Source organism: Solanum stenotomum, chromosome 12, assembly GCF_019186545.1.
Source record: "Solanum stenotomum isolate F172 chromosome 12, ASM1918654v1, whole genome shotgun sequence".
NCBI classification, from domain to species: domain Eukaryota; kingdom Viridiplantae; phylum Streptophyta; class Magnoliopsida; order Solanales; family Solanaceae; genus Solanum; species Solanum stenotomum.
The window spans coordinates 29,668,033-29,688,295 of record NC_064293.1 but is presented as its reverse complement, the minus strand read 5'-3'; the positions used below and the strand labels follow the sequence as shown (position 1 = coordinate 29,688,295).

The window sequence follows — 20,263 nt, the reverse complement described above, 5'->3', positions numbered from 1 at the left end:
TCCTTAGTGTTTTTTGAGTCTATGTTCAAACTTTCAAGTGATTTGAAGTTGTAGAGAAAATTCTACTTGAGATTTTAAAACTTTGAAAAAATTTCAAGTGAATCTTGTTGAGTTAGGTTGAATTTGAGCTCAAAAGATATTAAGGTTTGGTATCTAGCTCGGAAGGAAGCTACTTTTAAAATTTGAGTTAGTGTTTGTTGTTTTGTTGATGTAAAATGGTTTTGCAAAACTGAAATTAAAAAATGGAAAAGGGCCTAAAATACCCCTCAACTGTGCGAATTGGTACAAAATTACCCTTTTTCTACTTTTCGAGCTTATGTCCTCGACGTCAACTTTTGGCTCTATTTTGCCCTCATCTTTAATGGACTAAATCATAACCTCAATTAACAAATTAATTAATGATGTGTCACTATCTTATTGGTTACCCTAACAATTAATTTAAAAGGCCACCCCACCCGAAAGCCCCACCAGTAAAAATCCCCAAATCTTTTAACTAAACCCTGAGTACCGGCGGCATCTTGCTAACCGGATGGGTTTGGTTAAAAGATTTGGAGATTTTTATGGGTGGGATTTATACATAAACAACAGTTGGTAAAAGCTACTCCCTCTCTTCCTATTTATATGTCGTCCTTACTAAAAATAGATGGTGCTTAATATTTGTCACTTCACAAAATTAATGCATAAATGACATTATTCTTCCTATTTTATCCTTGAGAGTTATTGGTGTTGAAAGTATGAATTTGATCAATATAGGAAAACTAAATGGCTAATACATGTTCATTGGTCAATTTAATTAATCAAAATAAATTAATTTATATTCATTTATTGAAAACTTGACTTCAAGAGATCACTAAATAAGGTTACAGTCATAAACTTACTTAGTTTCTTAAGGAATCTAAAATATATTATTGTCACATATAAATAGGAACAGAGGGAGTATTTTCTATATCACCAAACTATTCTCTCCTACTTAATGCATCATAGCCCACATCTTTTGAAGATATTTCTTCCATTGGCTCTTTCTCCTCCATTATATCTTGTTTTAGCCTCAACAATGACAATAACAATAACAATAATATGATAATTTCCGAAACAATATTCACTAAAGATTGATTCCCATGTATGCGTTTTTTCGATCAGCTTCAGATTTTCCTTGAATTGTTTTGCACCGAATCTAGCTTTGCATATTTTTGTGCCTTACTATTCAATGATTGTTGTTATTATTAAAATATGAAGAATAAAACCATAATATTATTAGGTAATTATAAGACTTGATGAGTGAAGTGGACTACCAGGTACAACTTAGAAGTGTAAAAACGTTGTGGATTTTTCAAAGGGCACTTTGTATTAGAAGGGAATGTTATTAAATTGACCAATGAACATGTATTAGAGTTTAAAAGTCTTGCTTAGAGGGATATCATTCTCCTAAGTAGTTTTTATGATTTCTCTTATATCAGTTTCTCAAATATAGGCCAATTTGTCAAAAAGAGTATGCATATTTTTTGCAGTCTAATTTACCGTCGTTCAAGGTTGTGCAATTGTTAGCTTCCGCGTGATGTCTTGTTATTTCGATCCCAACATAACTTAATTAGTAAATCAACTAATGTATGAATTAACTTTTAGGTTTTAAAGAAAATTGATGAAACAAATGTCAAGTTGCTTGTTTACAATTAATATCATATCCCTACAAGTCCTGATCGTAGGTGAACCAATACAATGTATAGTTACTTACACACCTGCAAAGGTAGGTATCAATTACTGAAGCCAATTAAGGCCTCATGATTCCAGTTTAGCTAACATGTCATGAATATTTTCTCCATTTGTTAGCTTAGAATACTTGTTTACCAAAGTGTCATGGAGAAAGCCTGTATTCATCTTGCTGTTATACTTCTGCTTCTTCAGCAAATGAGTACTTGTTTGTCAATCGTTAATATCACGATTGATCAAACAGCACTTCTTGCCTTGCAATCTCAAATATCTTTATACAATCCTCATAGTGTTTTAGCAAGAAACTGGTCTACTTCCACCCCAGTCTGTAGTTGGATTGGAGTTACATGTAGCCTTCGCCACCAAAGAATCACTGCCTTAAATCTTTCTAGTATGAACCTTAAAGGCATGGTTCCACCACAGCTTGGAAATCTCTCGTTTCTCATTTCTCTCGATATCAGAAACAATAACTTCCATGGGAGTTTGCCTGAGGAGTTAGCTCATTTTAGGAGATTGAAAATGATCAATGCAATGAACAACAACTTTACTGGTGCAATCCCCTCATTTTTCAGGCTGTTACCAAATCCTCATTCCTTGTACCTTTCGTTTAACCAATTTTCTGGTAATATCCCTCCGTCTCTTTTTAACATAACAAAGCTCGTACTTAAGACTTCGAGGGAATTTTCTTGGTGGAGAAATTCCTCAAGAAATCAGTAGCCTTTGTTGCCTGAATTTAATAGACCTGCAAGATAATAAGCTTACAGGCTCTATACCACCAACTATATTTAACCAGTCATCGCTTAAACAGATTGGCCTGACAAAAAACATTCTTTATGGGAAATTACCGAGAAATATATGTGACAATCTTCCAAATTTAGAGGAACTTGGTCTTTCAAGTAATCGGTTTGATGGCTTGATTCCTCCAAATCTGCAGAACTGCTCTAAACTTCAAATACTATCATTGTCTGTAAATGATTTCTCTGGAACCATACCAGCAGAGATCGGGAACTTAACTATGCTGACAAATCTGCAACTTGGGCTTACCTACTTGAAAGGTATTGTAATGTTATGTTTCATCTAGCAATATTTGCAAGTACTTTATAAAGCATATAGTTTTTCTCCAAGCATCGGAAATCGGATTCAGCAATTTAGTAACTTGTGTGTTATTTCCTAATTTGACAGGTGAAATACCAAGGGAGCTTGGATATCTTCAAAGACTCCAACTATTTGGATTGTAACAAAACAGGTTGAGTGGTTCAATTCCAGCAAGCCTTTTCAACATTTCAACCCTCCAAATCTTGACAATTGTGGATTGTCAGCTATCGGGGAGTCTACCGTCAAATGTAGGGCAAGGGACACCAAATCTCAAGGAAATTTATTTGGGAATAAATAATCTCACTGGAGTCTTCCCTGCTTTTATTTCCAATGCTTCAAGACTCACTGTTCTAGACCTTTCTAACAACATCCTCTCAGGTTCCATTCCTGATTCCCTTCGGAATTCCTTGAAGTTCTACAGATAGGCCTTAACAAGTTGATCTATCAGAATCCCTCTTCACAATTAACTTTCCTGACTTCACTGACAAGATGTCAAAATCTAAGAGAACTGGTCATTGCACCAAATCCCTTAAACGGCATTCTTCCAGCTTCTATTGGTAATTTCTCAAGTTCGCTCCAAATCTTTTCTGCACCAGGGTGCAAACTCAGAGGCATTATCCCTGAAGAAATTGGAAACCTAACAAATGTGTTATGGATATTACTATTTGCCAATGACTTGACAGGATTCATCCCGAAAACTGTTTGGGGTTTGCAGAAGCTTCAAAGGATTCTTATACAAAGTAACATGATAAGTGGGACTATACCAGATGAAATTTGCTACTTACAGAATATAGGAAACCTGATTGTAGGGAGAAATAAAATTTCAGGTCCCTTGCCATCCTGTTTGGGGAATGTTACTACTTTGAGAAATCTATATCTAGCTTCAAACAAGTTGAACTCCAGCTTACCTGAGACCCTATGGAACCTTCAAGATCTATTGGAACTTGATGCAGCATCAAATTCATTTTCTGGTGTTCTATCTCCCCAAATAGGAAACCTGAAGAATGTCATAGACATTGATTTGTCGTACAATGACTTTTCAGGCATGATCCCTACCACTATGGGAAGTCTACAGAAGTTAATTACTTTATCTCTATCAGACAACAGAATAGATGGCCCCATTCCAGAGTCTTTTGGGAAAATGTTAAGCTTGGAATTCTTGGATTTGAGTTATAACAATCTGACTGGCGGAATACCAAAGTCCTTAGAAGCTCTTGAGTACCTCAAATACCTTAATGTTTCCTTCAATAAACTCAGCGGAGAAATTCCAACTGGTGGACCTTTTGCAAACTTCACCAATCAGTCATTTCTGTCTAATAATGCATTATGTGGTATATCAAGGTTCCAAGTGCCTCCTTGCCAAGGCAAATCTCATCGGAGGACGATTAAGTTGTGGGAGTAACTAAAATAAAAACCATTAAGTTTTACATTAAGGAATATGAATGAATTGTTAATGGCATATTTATTATCTATCTATATATAATAGGAGAGGTGATAGAGCCTACGTGTCAGCACCACAATTAATCTCTAATTTTCACTTTTAAATAATCAACTAATTAAATATAATTAATTTAATATTTTAATAAAAGAAAAAAAGTTGCTTTTTTAAAAGAAAAGTTACAGTTTTTTTAGCCAATTAAAATTATTAGTTTTTTTTTAAAAAAGAAAAGCGACAGTTTTTTTAGCCAAACAAATGTAGATAAGATTAAATAATAATAATATCTATATATCTATATATCTGTATCTATATATCTTATCTTATCTATCTATATATAAAAGGAGAAGAAAAAATAACACATGTCAACACCACAAATTTTCAGTATNTACCCTAACAATTAATTTAAAAGGCCACCCCACCCGAAAGCCCCACCAGTAAAAATCCCCAAATCTTTTAACTAAACCCTGAGTACCGGCGGCATCTTGCTAACCGGATGGGTTTGGTTAAAAGATTTGGAGATTTTTATGGGTGGGATTTATACATAAACAACAGTTGGTAAAAGCTACTCCCTCTCTTCCTATTTATATGTCGTCCTTACTAAAAATAGATGGTGCTTAATATTTGTCACTTCACAAAATTAATGCATAAATGACATTATTCTTCCTATTTTATCCTTGAGAGTTATTGGTGTTGAAAGTATGAATTTGATCAATATAGGAAAACTAAATGGCTAATACATGTTCATTGGTCAATTTAATTAATCAAAATAAATTAATTTATATTCATTTATTGAAAACTTGACTTCAAGAGATCACTAAATAAGGTTACAGTCATAAACTTACTTAGTTTCTTAAGGAATCTAAAATATATTATTGTCACATATAAATAGGAACAGAGGGAGTATTTTCTATATCACCAAACTATTCTCTCCTACTTAATGCATCATAGCCCACATCTTTTGAAGATATTTCTTCCATTGGCTCTTTCTCCTCCATTATATCTTGTTTTAGCCTCAACAATGACAATAACAATAACAATAATATGATAATTTCCGAAACAATATTCACTAAAGATTGATTCCCATGTATGCGTTTTTTCGATCAGCTTCAGATTTTCCTTGAATTGTTTTGCACCGAATCTAGCTTTGCATATTTTTGTGCCTTACTATTCAATGATTGTTGTTATTATTAAAATATGAAGAATAAAACCATAATATTATTAGGTAATTATAAGACTTGATGAGTGAAGTGGACTACCAGGTACAACTTAGAAGTGTAAAAACGTTGTGGATTTTTCAAAGGGCACTTTGTATTAGAAGGGAATGTTATTAAATTGACCAATGAACATGTATTAGAGTTTAAAAGTCTTGCTTAGAGGGATATCATTCTCCTAAGTAGTTTTTATGATTTCTCTTATATCAGTTTCTCAAATATAGGCCAATTTGTCAAAAAGAGTATGCATATTTTTTGCAGTCTAATTTACCGTCGTTCAAGGTTGTGCAATTGTTAGCTTCCGCGTGATGTCTTGTTATTTCGATCCCAACATAACTTAATTAGTAAATCAACTAATGTATGAATTAACTTTTAGGTTTTAAAGAAAATTGATGAAACAAATGTCAAGTTGCTTGTTTACAATTAATATCATATCCCTACAAGTCCTGATCGTAGGTGAACCAATACAATGTATAGTTACTTACACACCTGCAAAGGTAGGTATCAATTACTGAAGCCAATTAAGGCCTCATGATTCCAGTTTAGCTAACATGTCATGAATATTTTCTCCATTTGTTAGCTTAGAATACTTGTTTACCAAAGTGTCATGGAGAAAGCCTGTATTCATCTTGCTGTTATACTTCTGCTTCTTCAGCAAATGAGTACTTGTTTGTCAATCGTTAATATCACGATTGATCAAACAGCACTTCTTGCCTTGCAATCTCAAATATCTTTATACAATCCTCATAGTGTTTTAGCAAGAAACTGGTCTACTTCCACCCCAGTCTGTAGTTGGATTGGAGTTACATGTAGCCTTCGCCACCAAAGAATCACTGCCTTAAATCTTTCTAGTATGAACCTTAAAGGCATGGTTCCACCACAGCTTGGAAATCTCTCGTTTCTCATTTCTCTCGATATCAGAAACAATAACTTCCATGGGAGTTTGCCTGAGGAGTTAGCTCATTTTAGGAGATTGAAAATGATCAATGCAATGAACAACAACTTTACTGGTGCAATCCCCTCATTTTTCAGGCTGTTACCAAATCCTCATTCCTTGTACCTTTCGTTTAACCAATTTTCTGGTAATATCCCTCCGTCTCTTTTTAACATAACAAAGCTCGTACTTAAGACTTCGAGGGAATTTTCTTGGTGGAGAAATTCCTCAAGAAATCAGTAGCCTTTGTTGTAAGTAGATTTCCAGATTAGATGAGTCAGCAAAGTAGTTATACATTTTAGCAGGAAAAACAGTTAAGAATAGTACACAGTCAGGAATTTAGTTAGCTTCAGGAAATTAGTTAGTAACAGATTTAGCTCAATCTCTTTCATTGTATGCAACTATAAATACTTGTACAAGTCATTGTAAATATATGAATAGATACATGTTGTTTGTCTACATTCAATCTTCTTCAATCATTTCTTCTCTTCCATAATCTGTGGTTATTTTCTCGAAACCTCTCCGATAGGATCCTGGAATAGCCTTTGAATCCTCGAGTTGTAATTAACTCCTACAATTCAGCTATCAGTGGTATTAGAGCCATACGATTCCTTGGCATCAATGACGAAAGGGACAAGAGCAAGTGGAGACCCAATCAATGAACCTTCAACTTCAGGAGTAGGGGATTTGCGTGATATGATGCAGAATTTGATAACAGAGGTTGGAGCTTTAGCAGGTAAAATTTCTTCTCTGGAGAAGTTAGATCAAACAGTGATTGAGTTGCAGAACCAATTTGCAGCATCTGGGGAGAATCGAAGGGACAAGACACCATTGGAAACTGAGGAAGGACCTACAGAAAAAGTTCAATCAGAAGAAAGAATCCACAGAAACAGGGGACGAAGCCCTAACAGTGGTAATAGTTACCATTCCAACTAGTCGAATTTCACTCGATGGTCAAGAATGGAATTCTTGAGGTTTAATGGGGAGGATCTCAGATTATGGTTGTTCAAAATTGAACAATTCTTTTCTATGGAGAATGTTCTTGCTGAAGAAAAAATTGGGGTGCCTGCTCTGCAATTGGAGGGGGAAGCCATTCAGTGGCATCTATCGTTCATGAGATACAACCAGTATCTGCATCCGGCCACTTGGAATGATTATGTGATGGCATTAGTAGAAAGGTTTGGTACTGACTTTGATGATCCCATGGAGGAAATCAAAAAGGTGAAACAAGTGGGCAGTGTGAAGGATTATCAAGCGATCTTTGAGAAGAATTTGACTAGGGTGAACTTATCTCAGGAGAATGCGATCGGTTGTTTTTTGGGAGGATTGAAACCAAAGCTGAATATTGTTGTCAAAATCACAAACCCTACAACATTATCTCAAGTTTATAAAAGTGCTAGGATGCAAGAAGTATTCTTTTATGCTATTAAGCAACCTCATTATTCATTATATTCAAACTACAATGGAAATTCAGCAAGAAGGGGAGTAGATCAGAGGGTTCAGAATAGGCCACTCCTACCAACTCCTGGTAGAGGGGGAGCACCAATACATAAAGGGTTTCAAAGAAGATCATTAAGCCCAGAGGAAATGAATGAGAAAAGAGCAAAAGGCCTTTGCTTCTTTTGTGATGAAAAATATGTTATGGGTCACAAGTGTAGAAACTTGAAGCAGCTTTACATTCTGGAATTAGAAGAAACAGATGGAAAGAAATATTGTGAGGAAGAAGAGCAATATGAGGAGGTGAATCAAGAATTGGAGATGCAACAAGGCATTGAACAAATGGAGATATCCATCCATGCTTTGAATGGGTCATTAGGGTATAGGACCTTGAGGGTCATCGGATATCACTCCAAACAACCGTTACACATTTTGGTGGACACTGGGAGTTCCCACAACTTCATTGATCCATTATTGCTTGAACAATTAGGGTGTCAAGTCACACAAACTACTCCTCAGTTAGTTGTTGCAGCCAATGGTACTATGAAGGTGGATAAGTCGTGCAAACTTTCTTGGTTGTTGCAAGGAGCAGAGTTTGCAGCTGAATTTTTGTTACTTCCATTGGGAAATTGTGGGGTGGTACTAGGAGTTCAATGGCTATTGACTCTAGGTGATATCAAGATGAATTTCAGCAAACTCACTATGGAGTTTTGGTATAATGGCAGAAAACACTTACTAAGGGGTGCAGGCAAACAAATTACGTGTGTTGGAGCTGGAAAGCTTGGGAAGTTAACAGGTAATCAATCTCAATTATGTATGATACAAGTACTTCCTCACATGAGTGCTGAACTACTTGCGTTAGAAACTAAAGACAACATTGACAAGGATCCTAGAATAGTGAGTCTATTGAAAGATTATAGAGAATTATTTGCTGAACCTACAGGATTACCACCATCTAGGGGGATTTATGATCATAAGATTGTGTTACAATCGGGAACAGAACCTGTTAATAAAAGACCCTATAGATATCCTTCTGTTAAGAAAGATATCATTGAAGAACTTGTGCAACAAATGTTAGATCAGGGCATTGTTCAGCCTAGTAGTAGTCCATTTGCCTCACCAGTGGTGTTGGTTGGCAAGAAGGATGGCTCATGGAGGCTATGTGTAGACTATAGGGATCTTAACAAGCACACTGTTAAGAACAAATTCCCTATACCTCTGGTAGAAGATCTTTTGGATGAACTTGGGGGTTCAGTAATCTTCTCCAAAATAGATCTTAGGGCAGGGTACCATCAGTTGAGGATGGCCAAAGAAGACATACCAAAAACAGCATTCCGAACTCACTCGGGGCACTTTGAGTATTTGGTAATGCCATTTGGATTATCTAATGCACCAACAACATTTCAAGGGTTGATGAACACTGTGTTTCGAAAGTTTTTTAGAAAGTCTGTCCTAGTTTTTTTTTATGATATTCTGATCTATAGTCAGTCTATTGAAGATCATCTGTTGCACCTGAGAAACGTGTTTGCTGAAATGAAGGATCATCACTTACTAGCCAAGGAAAGCAAATGTTTCTTTGGAGTGGATCGAATTGAATATCTGGGCCATTTCATTACCAGGGAAGGGGTATCCACTGATCCTGCAAAAATACTTGCTGTTCAAAATTGGCCAGTACCAACTACTATCAAGCAATTAAGAGGCTTCATTGGATTGGCAGGTTATTACAGGAGATTCATACAAGGGTTTGGCATCATCAGTAAACCACTAACTGATCTTTTGAAGAAGGATAGTTTCAAATGGTCAACAGCTGCTACTGAAGCATTCGAACAATTGAAGGAAGCTTTAACTAGGACTCCTGTTCTCGCCTTACCTGATGCAAACAAAACATTTGTGCTTGAAACAGATGCTAGTGGGTATGGCATTGGAGCGGTGTTGATGCAACAAGGTCATCCCATTGCTTTTATCAGCAAGACTCTTTCACCAAGACATGCAGCCATGTCTGTCTATGATAGGGAATTACTAGCTATTGTACATGCCGTTTCTAAATGGTCTCAGTATTTGCTTGGGCAAAGGTTCATTATCAGAACTGATCAGAGAGCTCTGAAGTTCTTAATGGAACAAAAATTGCACACCAATTCCCAACTTATGTAGTTGACCAAGTTAATGCCTTTTGATTATACCATTGAGTACAAAGCAGGGATTGAAAATAAGGTTGTTGATGCACTTTCAAGGGTTTCTGGTGCAGAACTCTTGGCTTTGATTATTTCCAATAATGACTCTGAATTGTTGCAAGCTATTGAAGATAGTTGGACAGCAGACATTGAATTAAAGGGACTGATTGAGAGGTTGCAAGCTGACCCACATACCCATTCACAGTTCACTTGGTATCAAAACAAATTGAGGAGGAAAGGCAGATTAGTTGTTGGCAAGGTGGGACAACTAAGGCAAGATATCATCACTTTGTGGCATGCTACACCCCAAGTGGGCCATTCCGGGATTGAGGCTACATTGAAGAGGTTACTTACACTCTTCTATTGGAAAGGAATGCGACAGGATGTTAAAATGTTTGTGCAAAAGTGTGATGTGTGCCAGAGAAGTAAAGCTGATCTAGCAGCTTCTCCTGGTCTTTTACAACCCTTGCCAATCCCTGAGGTAGTGTGGTCTCAAATCAGCATGGATTTCATTGATGGTTTACCAAAATCCCATGGCTATGAAGTCATACTAGTGGTAGTTGACAGGCTTAGCAAGTATGGCCATTTTATTCCTCTTAAACATCCCTATACAGCTCAGTCTGTAGCTAAGGTTTTCATGGATGTCATAGTCAGACTTCATGGTCTACCCTATAATATCACTAGTGACAGGGATGCTGTGTTTCTCAGTACATTTTGGCAGGAATTATTTTCATTACAAGGTGTTCAGTTGATTCTATCTTCAGCATATCATCCCCAGAGTGATGGTCAAACTGAAGTTCTTAATAGGTGCTTGGAGACCTATCTGAGATGTTTTTGTGCGGAAGATGCTAAAGGGTGGTATGATTACCTACCGATGGCAGAGTTTTGGTACAATACTTGCCATCACTCTGCTATTGAGTTAACTCCTTATGAAGCACTTTATGGCAGACCTCCTCCATTGCATTTACCTTACCTGCCAGGGGAGTCCTCATCTGCTGAGGTGGATAATACCCTCATCAATAGAGAACTGAAACTACAATTGTTGAGGCATCATTTGATACGCGCTCAGTTGAGGATGAAACAACAAGATGATAAACATAGAAGTGACAGAAGTTTTTCAGTTGGTGATTGGGTATACTTCAAGGTCAGGCCTTACAGACAAGTGACTATATCCGAGACTCCTCATCACAAGCTCGCTGCTAAATACTATGGCCCATTCCAGATTATTAGAAAGGTTGGTCCAGTAGCATATACTTTGCTCTTTCCAGATTCTGTGAAGATTCATCCAACAGTACATGTGTCCCTCTTAAAGAAGTGTTATGAAGTTCCTTCCCTGGTAACCTATCCACCAACCACTGATTTAGCAAATCCCCATTGTTCAGACCCTGAAGCCATATTGCAGCGAAGGATGGTTAAGAAGGGTAATAAGGCAGTGACGCAAGTCTTGGTGAAGTGGAAAGATTTGTCGGCAGATGCTGCTACTTGGGAGTACTCGAACATCCTTAAGACCAGATTTCCATCATTTGATCCTTGAGGAAAGGATCTCTTTGAGGGGGGAGTACTGTTAGTAGATTTCCAGATTAGATGAGTCAGCAAAGTAGTTATACATTTTAGCGGGAAAAACAGTTAAGAATAGTACACAGTCAGGAATTTAGTTAGCTTCAGGAAATCAGTTAGTAACAGATTTAGCTCAATCTCTTTCATTGTATGCAACTATAAATACTTGTACAAGTCATTGTAAATATATGAATAGATACATGTTGTTTGTCTACATTCAAGCTTCTTCAATCATTTCTTCTCTTCCATAATCTGTGGTTATTTTCTCGAAACCTCTCCGATAGGATCCTGGAATAGCCTTTGAATCCTCGAGTTGTAATTAACTCCTGCAATTCAGCTATCATTTGTTGCCTGAATTTAATAGACCTGCAAGATAATAATTAAGCTTACAGGCTCTATACCACCAACTATATTTAACCAGTCATCGCTTTAAATAGATTGGCCTGACAAAAAACATTCTTTATGGGAAATTACCGAGAAATATATGTGACAATCTTCCAAATTTAGAGGAACTTGGTCTTTCAAGTAATTGGTTTGATGGCTTGATTCCTCCAAATCTGCAGAACTGCTCTAAACTTCAAATACTATCATTGTCTGTAAATGATTTCTCTGGAACCATACCAGCAGAGATCGGGAACCTAACTATGCTGACAGAACTGCTACTTGGAGAAACTTACTTGAAAGGTATTATTCTGTGATGTTTCATCTAGCACACTTCATGCAAGTGCTTTCCCGCGTATCTTTTTCCTTGAAGCATCAAAAATGGGATTCAGTATTTTGCATGCTTTTCGGTCACTTGAGTGTTATTTCCTAATTTGGCAGGTGAAATACCAAGGGAGCTTGGATATCTTCAAAGACTCCAACTATTTGGATTGTATCAAAACAGGTTGAGTGGTTCAATTCCAGCAAGCCTTTTCAATATTTCAACCCTCCAAATCTTGACAATTGTGGATTGTCAGCTATCGGGGAGTCTACCGTCAAATGTAGGGCAAGGGACACCAAATCTCAAGGAAATTTATTTGGGAATAAATAATCTCACTGGAGTCTTCCCTGCTTTTATTTCCAATGCTTCAAGACTCACTGTTCTAGACCTTTCTAACAACATCCTCTCAGGTTCCATTCCTGATTCCCTTGGTAATTTGGGATTCCTTGAAGTTCTACAGATAGGCCTTAGCAAGTTGATCTATCAGAATCCCTCTTCACAATTAACTTTCCTGACTTCACTGACATGATGTCAAAATCTAAGAGAACTGGTCATTGCACCAAATCCCTTAAACGGCATTCTTCCAGTTTCTATTGGTAATTTCTCGAGCTCTCTCCAAATATTTTCTGCACCAAGGTGCAAACTCAGAGGCATTATCCCAGAAGAAATTGGAAACCTAACAAATGTGTTATCGATATCACTATTTGCCAATGACTTGACAGGATTCATCCCAAAAACTGTTAAAGGTTTGCAGAAGCTTCAAAGGATTCTTATACAAAGTAACATGATAAGCGGGACCATACCGGATGAAATTTGTCATTTACAAAATATAGGAGACATGAGTTTAAGGGAAAACAAAATTTCAGGTCCGTTGCCATCGTGTTTGGGGAATCTTACTAGTTTGAGGAATCTTTATATATCTTCCAACAGATTGAACTCGAGTTTACCTGAGAGCCTGTGGAGCCTTCAAGATCTATTGGTACTTCTTGCTACATCAAATTCATTTTCTGGTGTTCTATCCCCTCAAATTGGAAATCTGAAGGCTATCAGTTACATTGATTTGTCATACAATAACTTTTCAGGCATGATTCCTAGCAGTATGGGAAGTCTACAGAAATTGATCGAACTTCCTCTATCACACAACAGACTAGATGGCCCCATTCCAGAGTCTTTTGGGAAGTTGTTGAGCTTGGAATTCTTGGATCTGAGTTATAACAACCTGTCTGGAGAAATACCAAAGTCCTTAGAAGCTCTTATGTACCTCAGATACCTTAATGTTTCCTTCAATGAACTCAGCGGAGAAATTCCAACTGGTGGACCTTTTGCAAACTTCACCAATCAGTCATTTCTGTCTAATAATGCATTATGTGGTATATCAAGGTTCCAAGTGCCTCCTTGCCAAGGCAAATCTCATGGGAGGACGAGGAGAAAAAGAGTGCTTTACTTGTTTCTGTATAGTCTTTTGGGAATAACATTAGTAATTGTTGCATCAGCTGTTGGATTTCTGATTTTAAGAAGAAGAAAAAGAAATGAACCATTGGGATCAACTGAAGTATCATCCATGAGGGTCCATGAAAGAGTCTCCTATTATGAACTTCAACAAGCAACAAATGGGTTCAGTGAGGACAATTTGCTTGGTACTGGGAGTTTTAGCAAGGTGTACAAAGGGGTAAAGGATGGGACGATATTCGCAGTAAAGGTATTCAAACTGGAACTTGAAGGTGCATTCAAGAGTTTTGATGCAGAATGTGAGATCTTACGCAACCTTCGCCATCGGAACCTGACAAAAGTCATAACTTCTTGTTCCACCCCTAACTTCAAGGCCTTAATATTGGAGTACATGCCAAATGGAACCCTTGACAAATGGTTACACTATCATGACTTATTCTTAGACATGTTGCATAGGTTGGACATAATGATTGATGTAGCATCTGCTTTAGACTATCTCCATAACGGCTATTCAGAGCCAGTGGTGCATTGTGATTTGAAGCCTAGCAACATTTTGCTAGATGAAAACATGGTTGGCCATTTAAGTGATTTTGGGATTGCAAAACTGTTAGGTGCAGAAGATAGTTTTAGACAAACTAAGACTATTGGAACCATTGGATACATCGCGCCAGGTACATAGAACTTCTTCTCTTGCCTTTATCTTTCTTGCATAATGATTCATCTGTGTTCTTTGAACTAATGATTTCTCACTTGTCATTGTAGAGTATGGACAAGATGGACTTGTATCAACAAGTTGCGACGTGTACAGCTTTGGCATTGTGATGATGGAAGCATTCACAAGGAGGAGACCTAGTGATGAAATGTTTACTGGGGATTTGAGCCTAAAACATTGGGTAAACGACTCACTTCCTACCGGAGTTGCACAAATTGTTGATGCAGATTTGATAAGGCTAAAGGAAGAACCTCTAAATGCAAAGATGCAATGCTTTATTTCTGTCATGGAACTGGCTTTAAGCTGCACTTCAGCGTCACGAGACGCTAGAGTCAACGTGAAAGAAGCTCTTTTGGGACTCAAGAAGATACGACTTCAATTGGTCACAAGCTAAACATTGAAGTGTGGATTTTAAGCCAGAAAGTTCACTCTTTGTTATGTCAAATAGGCCTGTTTTGTTTATTTGTTAACTAGTCACTTTATATTTCCATCATAGGCAAATTATTTTCCTAAACTTGTTTTGCCTCTATTGAACAAGTTCATTATCTCCAAAAGCAGGACTCGAGATAGTTATGATGAAAGAAGCATGCAGTATACAGATTGTAAAATGGTAATCTAACTCCAGTAATTAGCAGAACATTTGACAGGTGATTACTCATAATTTTCATTGAAAAATAAAGCAGTTGTTTGTCAAAAGCACTGCATCATGTCATCTTCAAGTTTTCATTGCCAGCCTTGTGTAATATTGATACTTTTCTTGTCACTGTTGATATACACTGCTGCCTTGAATATCTAAAAGCATATCCAGCAACAGAAACTTACTAAGGTACACCAAATTATTCTTTCCTGCTAATTAATGCATAGGCCACAATGACAATAACAATAACGCGATTATTTTCTGAAGCATACATTAGGGGAAACGAAAGAAATTACATAACGCGATATACTTAAACAGGCATAATTTAACGTGAAAACAACTCTGTACAAGAAGAACATCCTTCTATTTGCCTAATCCATGGCATTAGGACCAAAGCATCTTCTCCTGAGAGGATTCCAGACCCATTGAACAAGAAACTTTCTCCCTTTTACTCCATGTAAATTGAAACCATTCCCCCGAAAATCCTTATAAACTTGTCCAACATATCCACCACCAGCACCAGTCCCATAAACTCCCAAACACAAATCAGCAATCTCAGTAGGTGAAATAGGATTATCCCCAGCATACCAAGCATTCACAAGAGGGTTACTAGATACCTCAGCTAGCTCATGAGCTATCACACTGATCATCCCATCGACCCCCGGATCACCATTTGGCGCCCCCATTAAGTTGTTTCCTCCATTTCTTGTGTTTGGTGGTGGCTTCCCTGAATTCTTAGGCCAAGCAAAAGGATAAGCACAAAAACCAGGACATTGTTTTCCACTATAACCAACCCAAGCATAAGGGACTGTCACTCCAAGAATTGATGGAAATGTAAAGTAATGAAAACCACATACAGCCCTACAAAATTCTTGAACTTGAACATCATAAGATGTTAACACTAAGTAAACTCCATTCTTATAATTCAATGGTATAGATTCACGGTATGATCTTACTGCATTCTTGATCACATATTGCATTGATAATCTGCTAAGGTACTTCCCTTGTGAGTACTTAAAGTCAAAGAATTCACCAGAAAGTGAAATAGTTGAGATGTTTTGGCCAGTTTGATCTGTGTAAAGCCGTACGGTACGCCACCAATCAGCTACAGAAGGATGAGGTGCATAAGAAGAAGATGAAAAGGAGTTGAGGAAGTCTCTAATTGTGGCTTGATGAGAAGGGTTCCAATGGCCATACCATATTACATAAAGTTTTATAGGAGAAGAAAGAACAGGCCCCATATGGTATTCAAGATTAACAAGATCAGAGGAGCCTTCATAGTTCTTGTTTTCATTATATGGAATCCAAGAAAAGGCAACAAGTGAAAAGCAAGATGAAGATAGAAGCAAGAAGAAATGGAGATAATGCAAAAAATGAAACTTATTATCCATTTCTCTTGGTTTCTTTGTCAGTATAGAGATAAAGGGGGTCTCTTTATATAGAGGGAATTAGAAGATATGTTGGATTCTTCAAATTACTTTAATATTCTTTCTTTGGAAGGAGACAATGAAAAAATTGAAAAGCATGTTGACATTATTCATTTGTCGTAGGCATAATACATAAATATAAATATGTTCTTTAATTTGGCCTGAGATGACATCTATGTCCTCCAACTTTATGCATGTAGAACGTTACGTGGGATGTCGTGTAGGACGTGAATTGCCACGTAGGATGCCAAGTAGAACGCATATGTCTACTTGTTCAACTATATACTAGTTTAAGTGTTTATTTGTGCACACTCAAAGTTGGAGGACATAGATACCTGATGAGGCCAAATTAAAGGGCACGTTTATGTGTTACGCCTTTGTTGTATCATTGATTACTTTTAGTTCAATGATGGTCATGCATGTTACTACCTCTTTTTCTTTATTCCATCTATAATGACTAAAGAAATAGTAGTTGGACCCTGTCTGTTTAATTAACCAACCCTCTAATGTATTTTGTGCCAGTATTTATACCAATTCTGGTAAAACATTGGGATCTGTTAAAGAACATTTGTTTACAATTTACTCAAAAGTGGTCTACCACTGACTCCCTGGTATTCAAAATTTACTGGCTCGACTAATTTATGTTAGTGTCACATAGAGTTTGTTAAAGGGGATAGAGTTCCTTACGTAAAATTTCTCCATTCCCAATCTCGAATCCTCGACATCTTAATTGTTAAAAACTCTACAGACTACAAATTCATTGATTGTATACAAATTTCACACAAATTTACACGGTTTCTAGACTACTCCACATGTTACCTTAATATCTCGAATTAATCCTCATATTTTTTTTATATATTATCATGACTAACTTTAAACTTGTTTTAACAATCGTTCCTTTTTATCTATTATATGGCTCATATATCTCTCTTTCAACTTAACCTGTCAAGTCATACTTCTTCATAAAGAAAATGACTTTTTGAAATAATAACTATTAGTTAAGTGATTATCTGAGAAATTAACTATAATCTTTCTTTTTCAATCAATAAAGGGTTACTCCATATTTTCTACTAAAACATAAACCAAAATTTTGAGTAAAAATCAATTCAATGTGTAAAAATAAAACAAAATGATGAATGTCACTGTGTTAAAGCAAGCATGTGATACCCTTTTTCTTTTTCATTTTGCCTTATTTATATATAGTCATTATTTCTTTGTCAACATCTTTGACAATTTGTTTCCCCCATCCTAGGAGAAATGTCATCTTCACACTTGAATCATGGGGTAACATGCACTAATTAATTATATTGCTCACATAGTTCTATTTTCTACTGAGGCAATTGCCAATTAGTATTAAAGATTAAATCACCATTTTCACTTAATTTTTCCCTAATTTTGACCATCTATCACTAATCCAAAAAAGTTGAACTTTTCACTTTGGAGAACAATCATAACCTTCAATTGTTTATTGCATAAAAGCTCTTAAACTAGCGGCAGAGTCTCAGGCTGTTAAATAAAAGTAATGTCTATATAATAGATATTAAATTCTTTTCAACTTTTTCTATATCTGTTTTTTATATTTTAAATGTTTTAATAAAAATTCTAACTTTGTTATTGTTTTCGTCCTCCAAGAGATTGTTACAAAGAATATTAGAGGTATTCAAACTAAATCATGTGAACACTTTTGTGTATACTTTTTTGATGATCTTTTAATTTATTTATTTGTGACAATAAAAGATAACTTTTGTAACGACTTTTTACTTTCTATGATGACTTTAAACATCGAAAAAAAAATCCCTTTTTTATGATGAGTGAAAAGATGATCATTCAAGGAATGAATTTACAAAAGGGAGTTTTTTGTATTAATAATAAATAAATAATAATGATATACTGCAAATATAGAGTTAAGTAGTATGCGCCATAAATAACTCTGACATTATTAAGTTAATTGTAATTATAGATGGCTACCATTTAATACGCAAAGACTAGTAACCAATACTACTAAATAACTTATTATAACACATGTTAATTTACATTGATGGCATAAACAATCTTTATAATATCGGTGCATAAAATTTAAACACATAAAATATTTATAAATCGAAGGAAAGTACTAATAATTTGACGATTAAACCATTTTTGTTTTCTTCTATCGGGATATAATCCTAAAATTATAAGAATGCCACGAATTAACATCATGAATACAATAAGAACAATTAACAGTACACGTACACCAATAGTTATAGCAAGGTATCTATAATAAAGCATGCCATGAATTTTATGTCACAAAAATCATAAAATTATAAGAATGTGAAGCCATTAATTAACATCGTGAATAAAATAAGAACAATTAATATTACACATACAACATATCCGGTGAAATCTACTAAGTTGAGTCTAGAAAATGTAGAGTATACGCAGACCTTACCACTATCTCATGGAGGTAAAATAGTTATTTCCGATAAATCATCGGCTCAAGTGCATCAAAATCAAGTAAAAGAAGAAAAAAACAATGAAGAAAGCATAACCATTAATAAGAACACCAGTGTAAAGTCTACGAAACAGAAATAATAACAACAACAAAATAGTGTGATAATTGAAAACACAATAAATAACATATGATAAGAACTATACAAAGATACGACTAATACTACAATATGCGCACTAACGAGCCTGAATAATCTTTGCAAGATAAAGACAATTTTCCACCCCTCCTAAAGCATCCCATGATTTATATGTCACAAATCACAATCAGAGAAGAAAAAATGATGTTACTTTTAATTTAACATTAGGAATCCATATAGCTTTTTGGCTAAAATATTTACTAACATTTCTATCAAAAAATATATAAAATAATCAAGAATCTTAGGGTAGTGTAGATAGGATAGTCAATTAGTATTATTAATCTAAGGAATCAATGTATTCTTTATTCACAAATCAATACCTAAATTGGCCGACATGTTTAATAATTACCATTTTAACTCATACAATGTATGTACTCGAACATAAAATTTTCAAAGTTCACATGCAAAGTTTTGTTATATTATGATTAATATAACAAAAAATTGTAAGTAGTTGATAAAAGATTTTGTGATATAACTAACTTATTACTACTATAAATAATATAAAGATAAACTTAACTTTAATTATTTATGTCGAAAGTGTGTATGACTGAAGTTCAGATATCTAATTTTTTTTCTTTTTTATAATTCTACAATTTTATGCAAAAATATTGAAAGTTCGTGTTATTAAACTTCATACGCGAATTTTGGCAACTTCAATTTATATACTGCACTTCTCCCATCCCAACCCAAAAGAATATCACACATCTAAGAAGCTAAAAGTTAGATATGTTTTGATCTTGGGATATGAAAAAACGCATCTAAGCGCGCTATTTTGATATTAATAATTACATATCTAAATTATACGATAGTTGAGTTATTTCATATCTTTCGTGTATATTAGATACAAAGAACATTTTAAATTATAATTGAAAAATTCATATTTTATTAAAGTACATTCTATAGATAGTCAAATGAGAATTTAACTACACATAAAGAGATTGAGGTTTGATGTGAGATGAGGTCCGGTTGGCTAAATTGTACTCCTCAACATAAAAGAAATAAAAAAGTCTCGACTCTCCAGAAATAAGTGTAGTTTTTTTATCTCTAATTTGTAAAAATATATTATAAACAAAAAATAAATTTATAAAAAATTAAATTAATTAATCCCAAAATTATGTGACTATCAAGAAACTAATTTCTCTGGCAAAAAATATAGAGCAA

At 35.4% G+C, this 20,263-nt stretch overlaps 4 protein-coding genes across 6 annotated transcripts; 3 read left to right on the top strand and 1 right to left on the bottom strand.

Moving 5' to 3' along the window:
• The first annotated feature begins 1,787 nt into the window (after positions 1-1,787).
• On the top strand, positions 1,788-15,208 carry LOC125848629 (receptor kinase-like protein Xa21). Of its 3 annotated transcripts, none has more exons than XM_049528534.1 (3): positions 1,788-2,762; positions 12,373-14,373; positions 14,465-15,208. In XM_049528534.1, exons 2-3 carry the CDS (start codon positions 13,038-13,040, stop codon positions 14,806-14,808), a joined length of 1,680 nt encoding a protein of 559 aa, XP_049384491.1. In that variant the 5' UTR covers positions 1,788-2,762; positions 12,373-13,037; the 3' UTR covers positions 14,809-15,208. The 3 variants fall into 3 exon arrangements, with proteins under 3 accessions (XP_049384491.1, XP_049384493.1, XP_049384492.1); XM_049528536.1 differs by lacking the exon at positions 1,788-2,762 and adding an exon at positions 3,243-3,399 and having other exon boundaries at positions 12,890-14,373; XM_049528535.1 differs by lacking the exon at positions 1,788-2,762 and adding an exon at positions 12,048-12,234.
• Positions 1,855-4,204, top strand: LOC125847300 (putative receptor-like protein kinase At3g47110). The gene is made up of 3 exons (XM_049526950.1): positions 1,855-2,329; positions 2,448-2,762; positions 3,216-4,204. Exons 1-3 carry the CDS (start codon positions 1,855-1,857, stop codon positions 4,202-4,204), a joined length of 1,779 nt encoding a protein of 592 aa, XP_049382907.1.
• Positions 6,059-6,628, top strand: LOC125847299 (putative receptor-like protein kinase At3g47110). The gene has a single exon (XM_049526948.1). It carries the CDS (start codon positions 6,059-6,061, stop codon positions 6,626-6,628), a length of 570 nt encoding a protein of 189 aa, XP_049382905.1.
• Positions 15,209-15,291: 83 nt separating the features above from the next.
• Positions 15,292-16,480, bottom strand: LOC125848634 (protein EXORDIUM-like 7). Its single transcript, XM_049528542.1, has one exon. The coding sequence runs from the start codon at positions 16,440-16,442 to the stop codon at positions 15,423-15,425; it is 1,020 nt and encodes a 339-aa protein (XP_049384499.1). The 5' UTR covers positions 16,443-16,480; the 3' UTR covers positions 15,292-15,422.
• Positions 16,481-20,263: the final 3,783 nt, after the last annotated feature.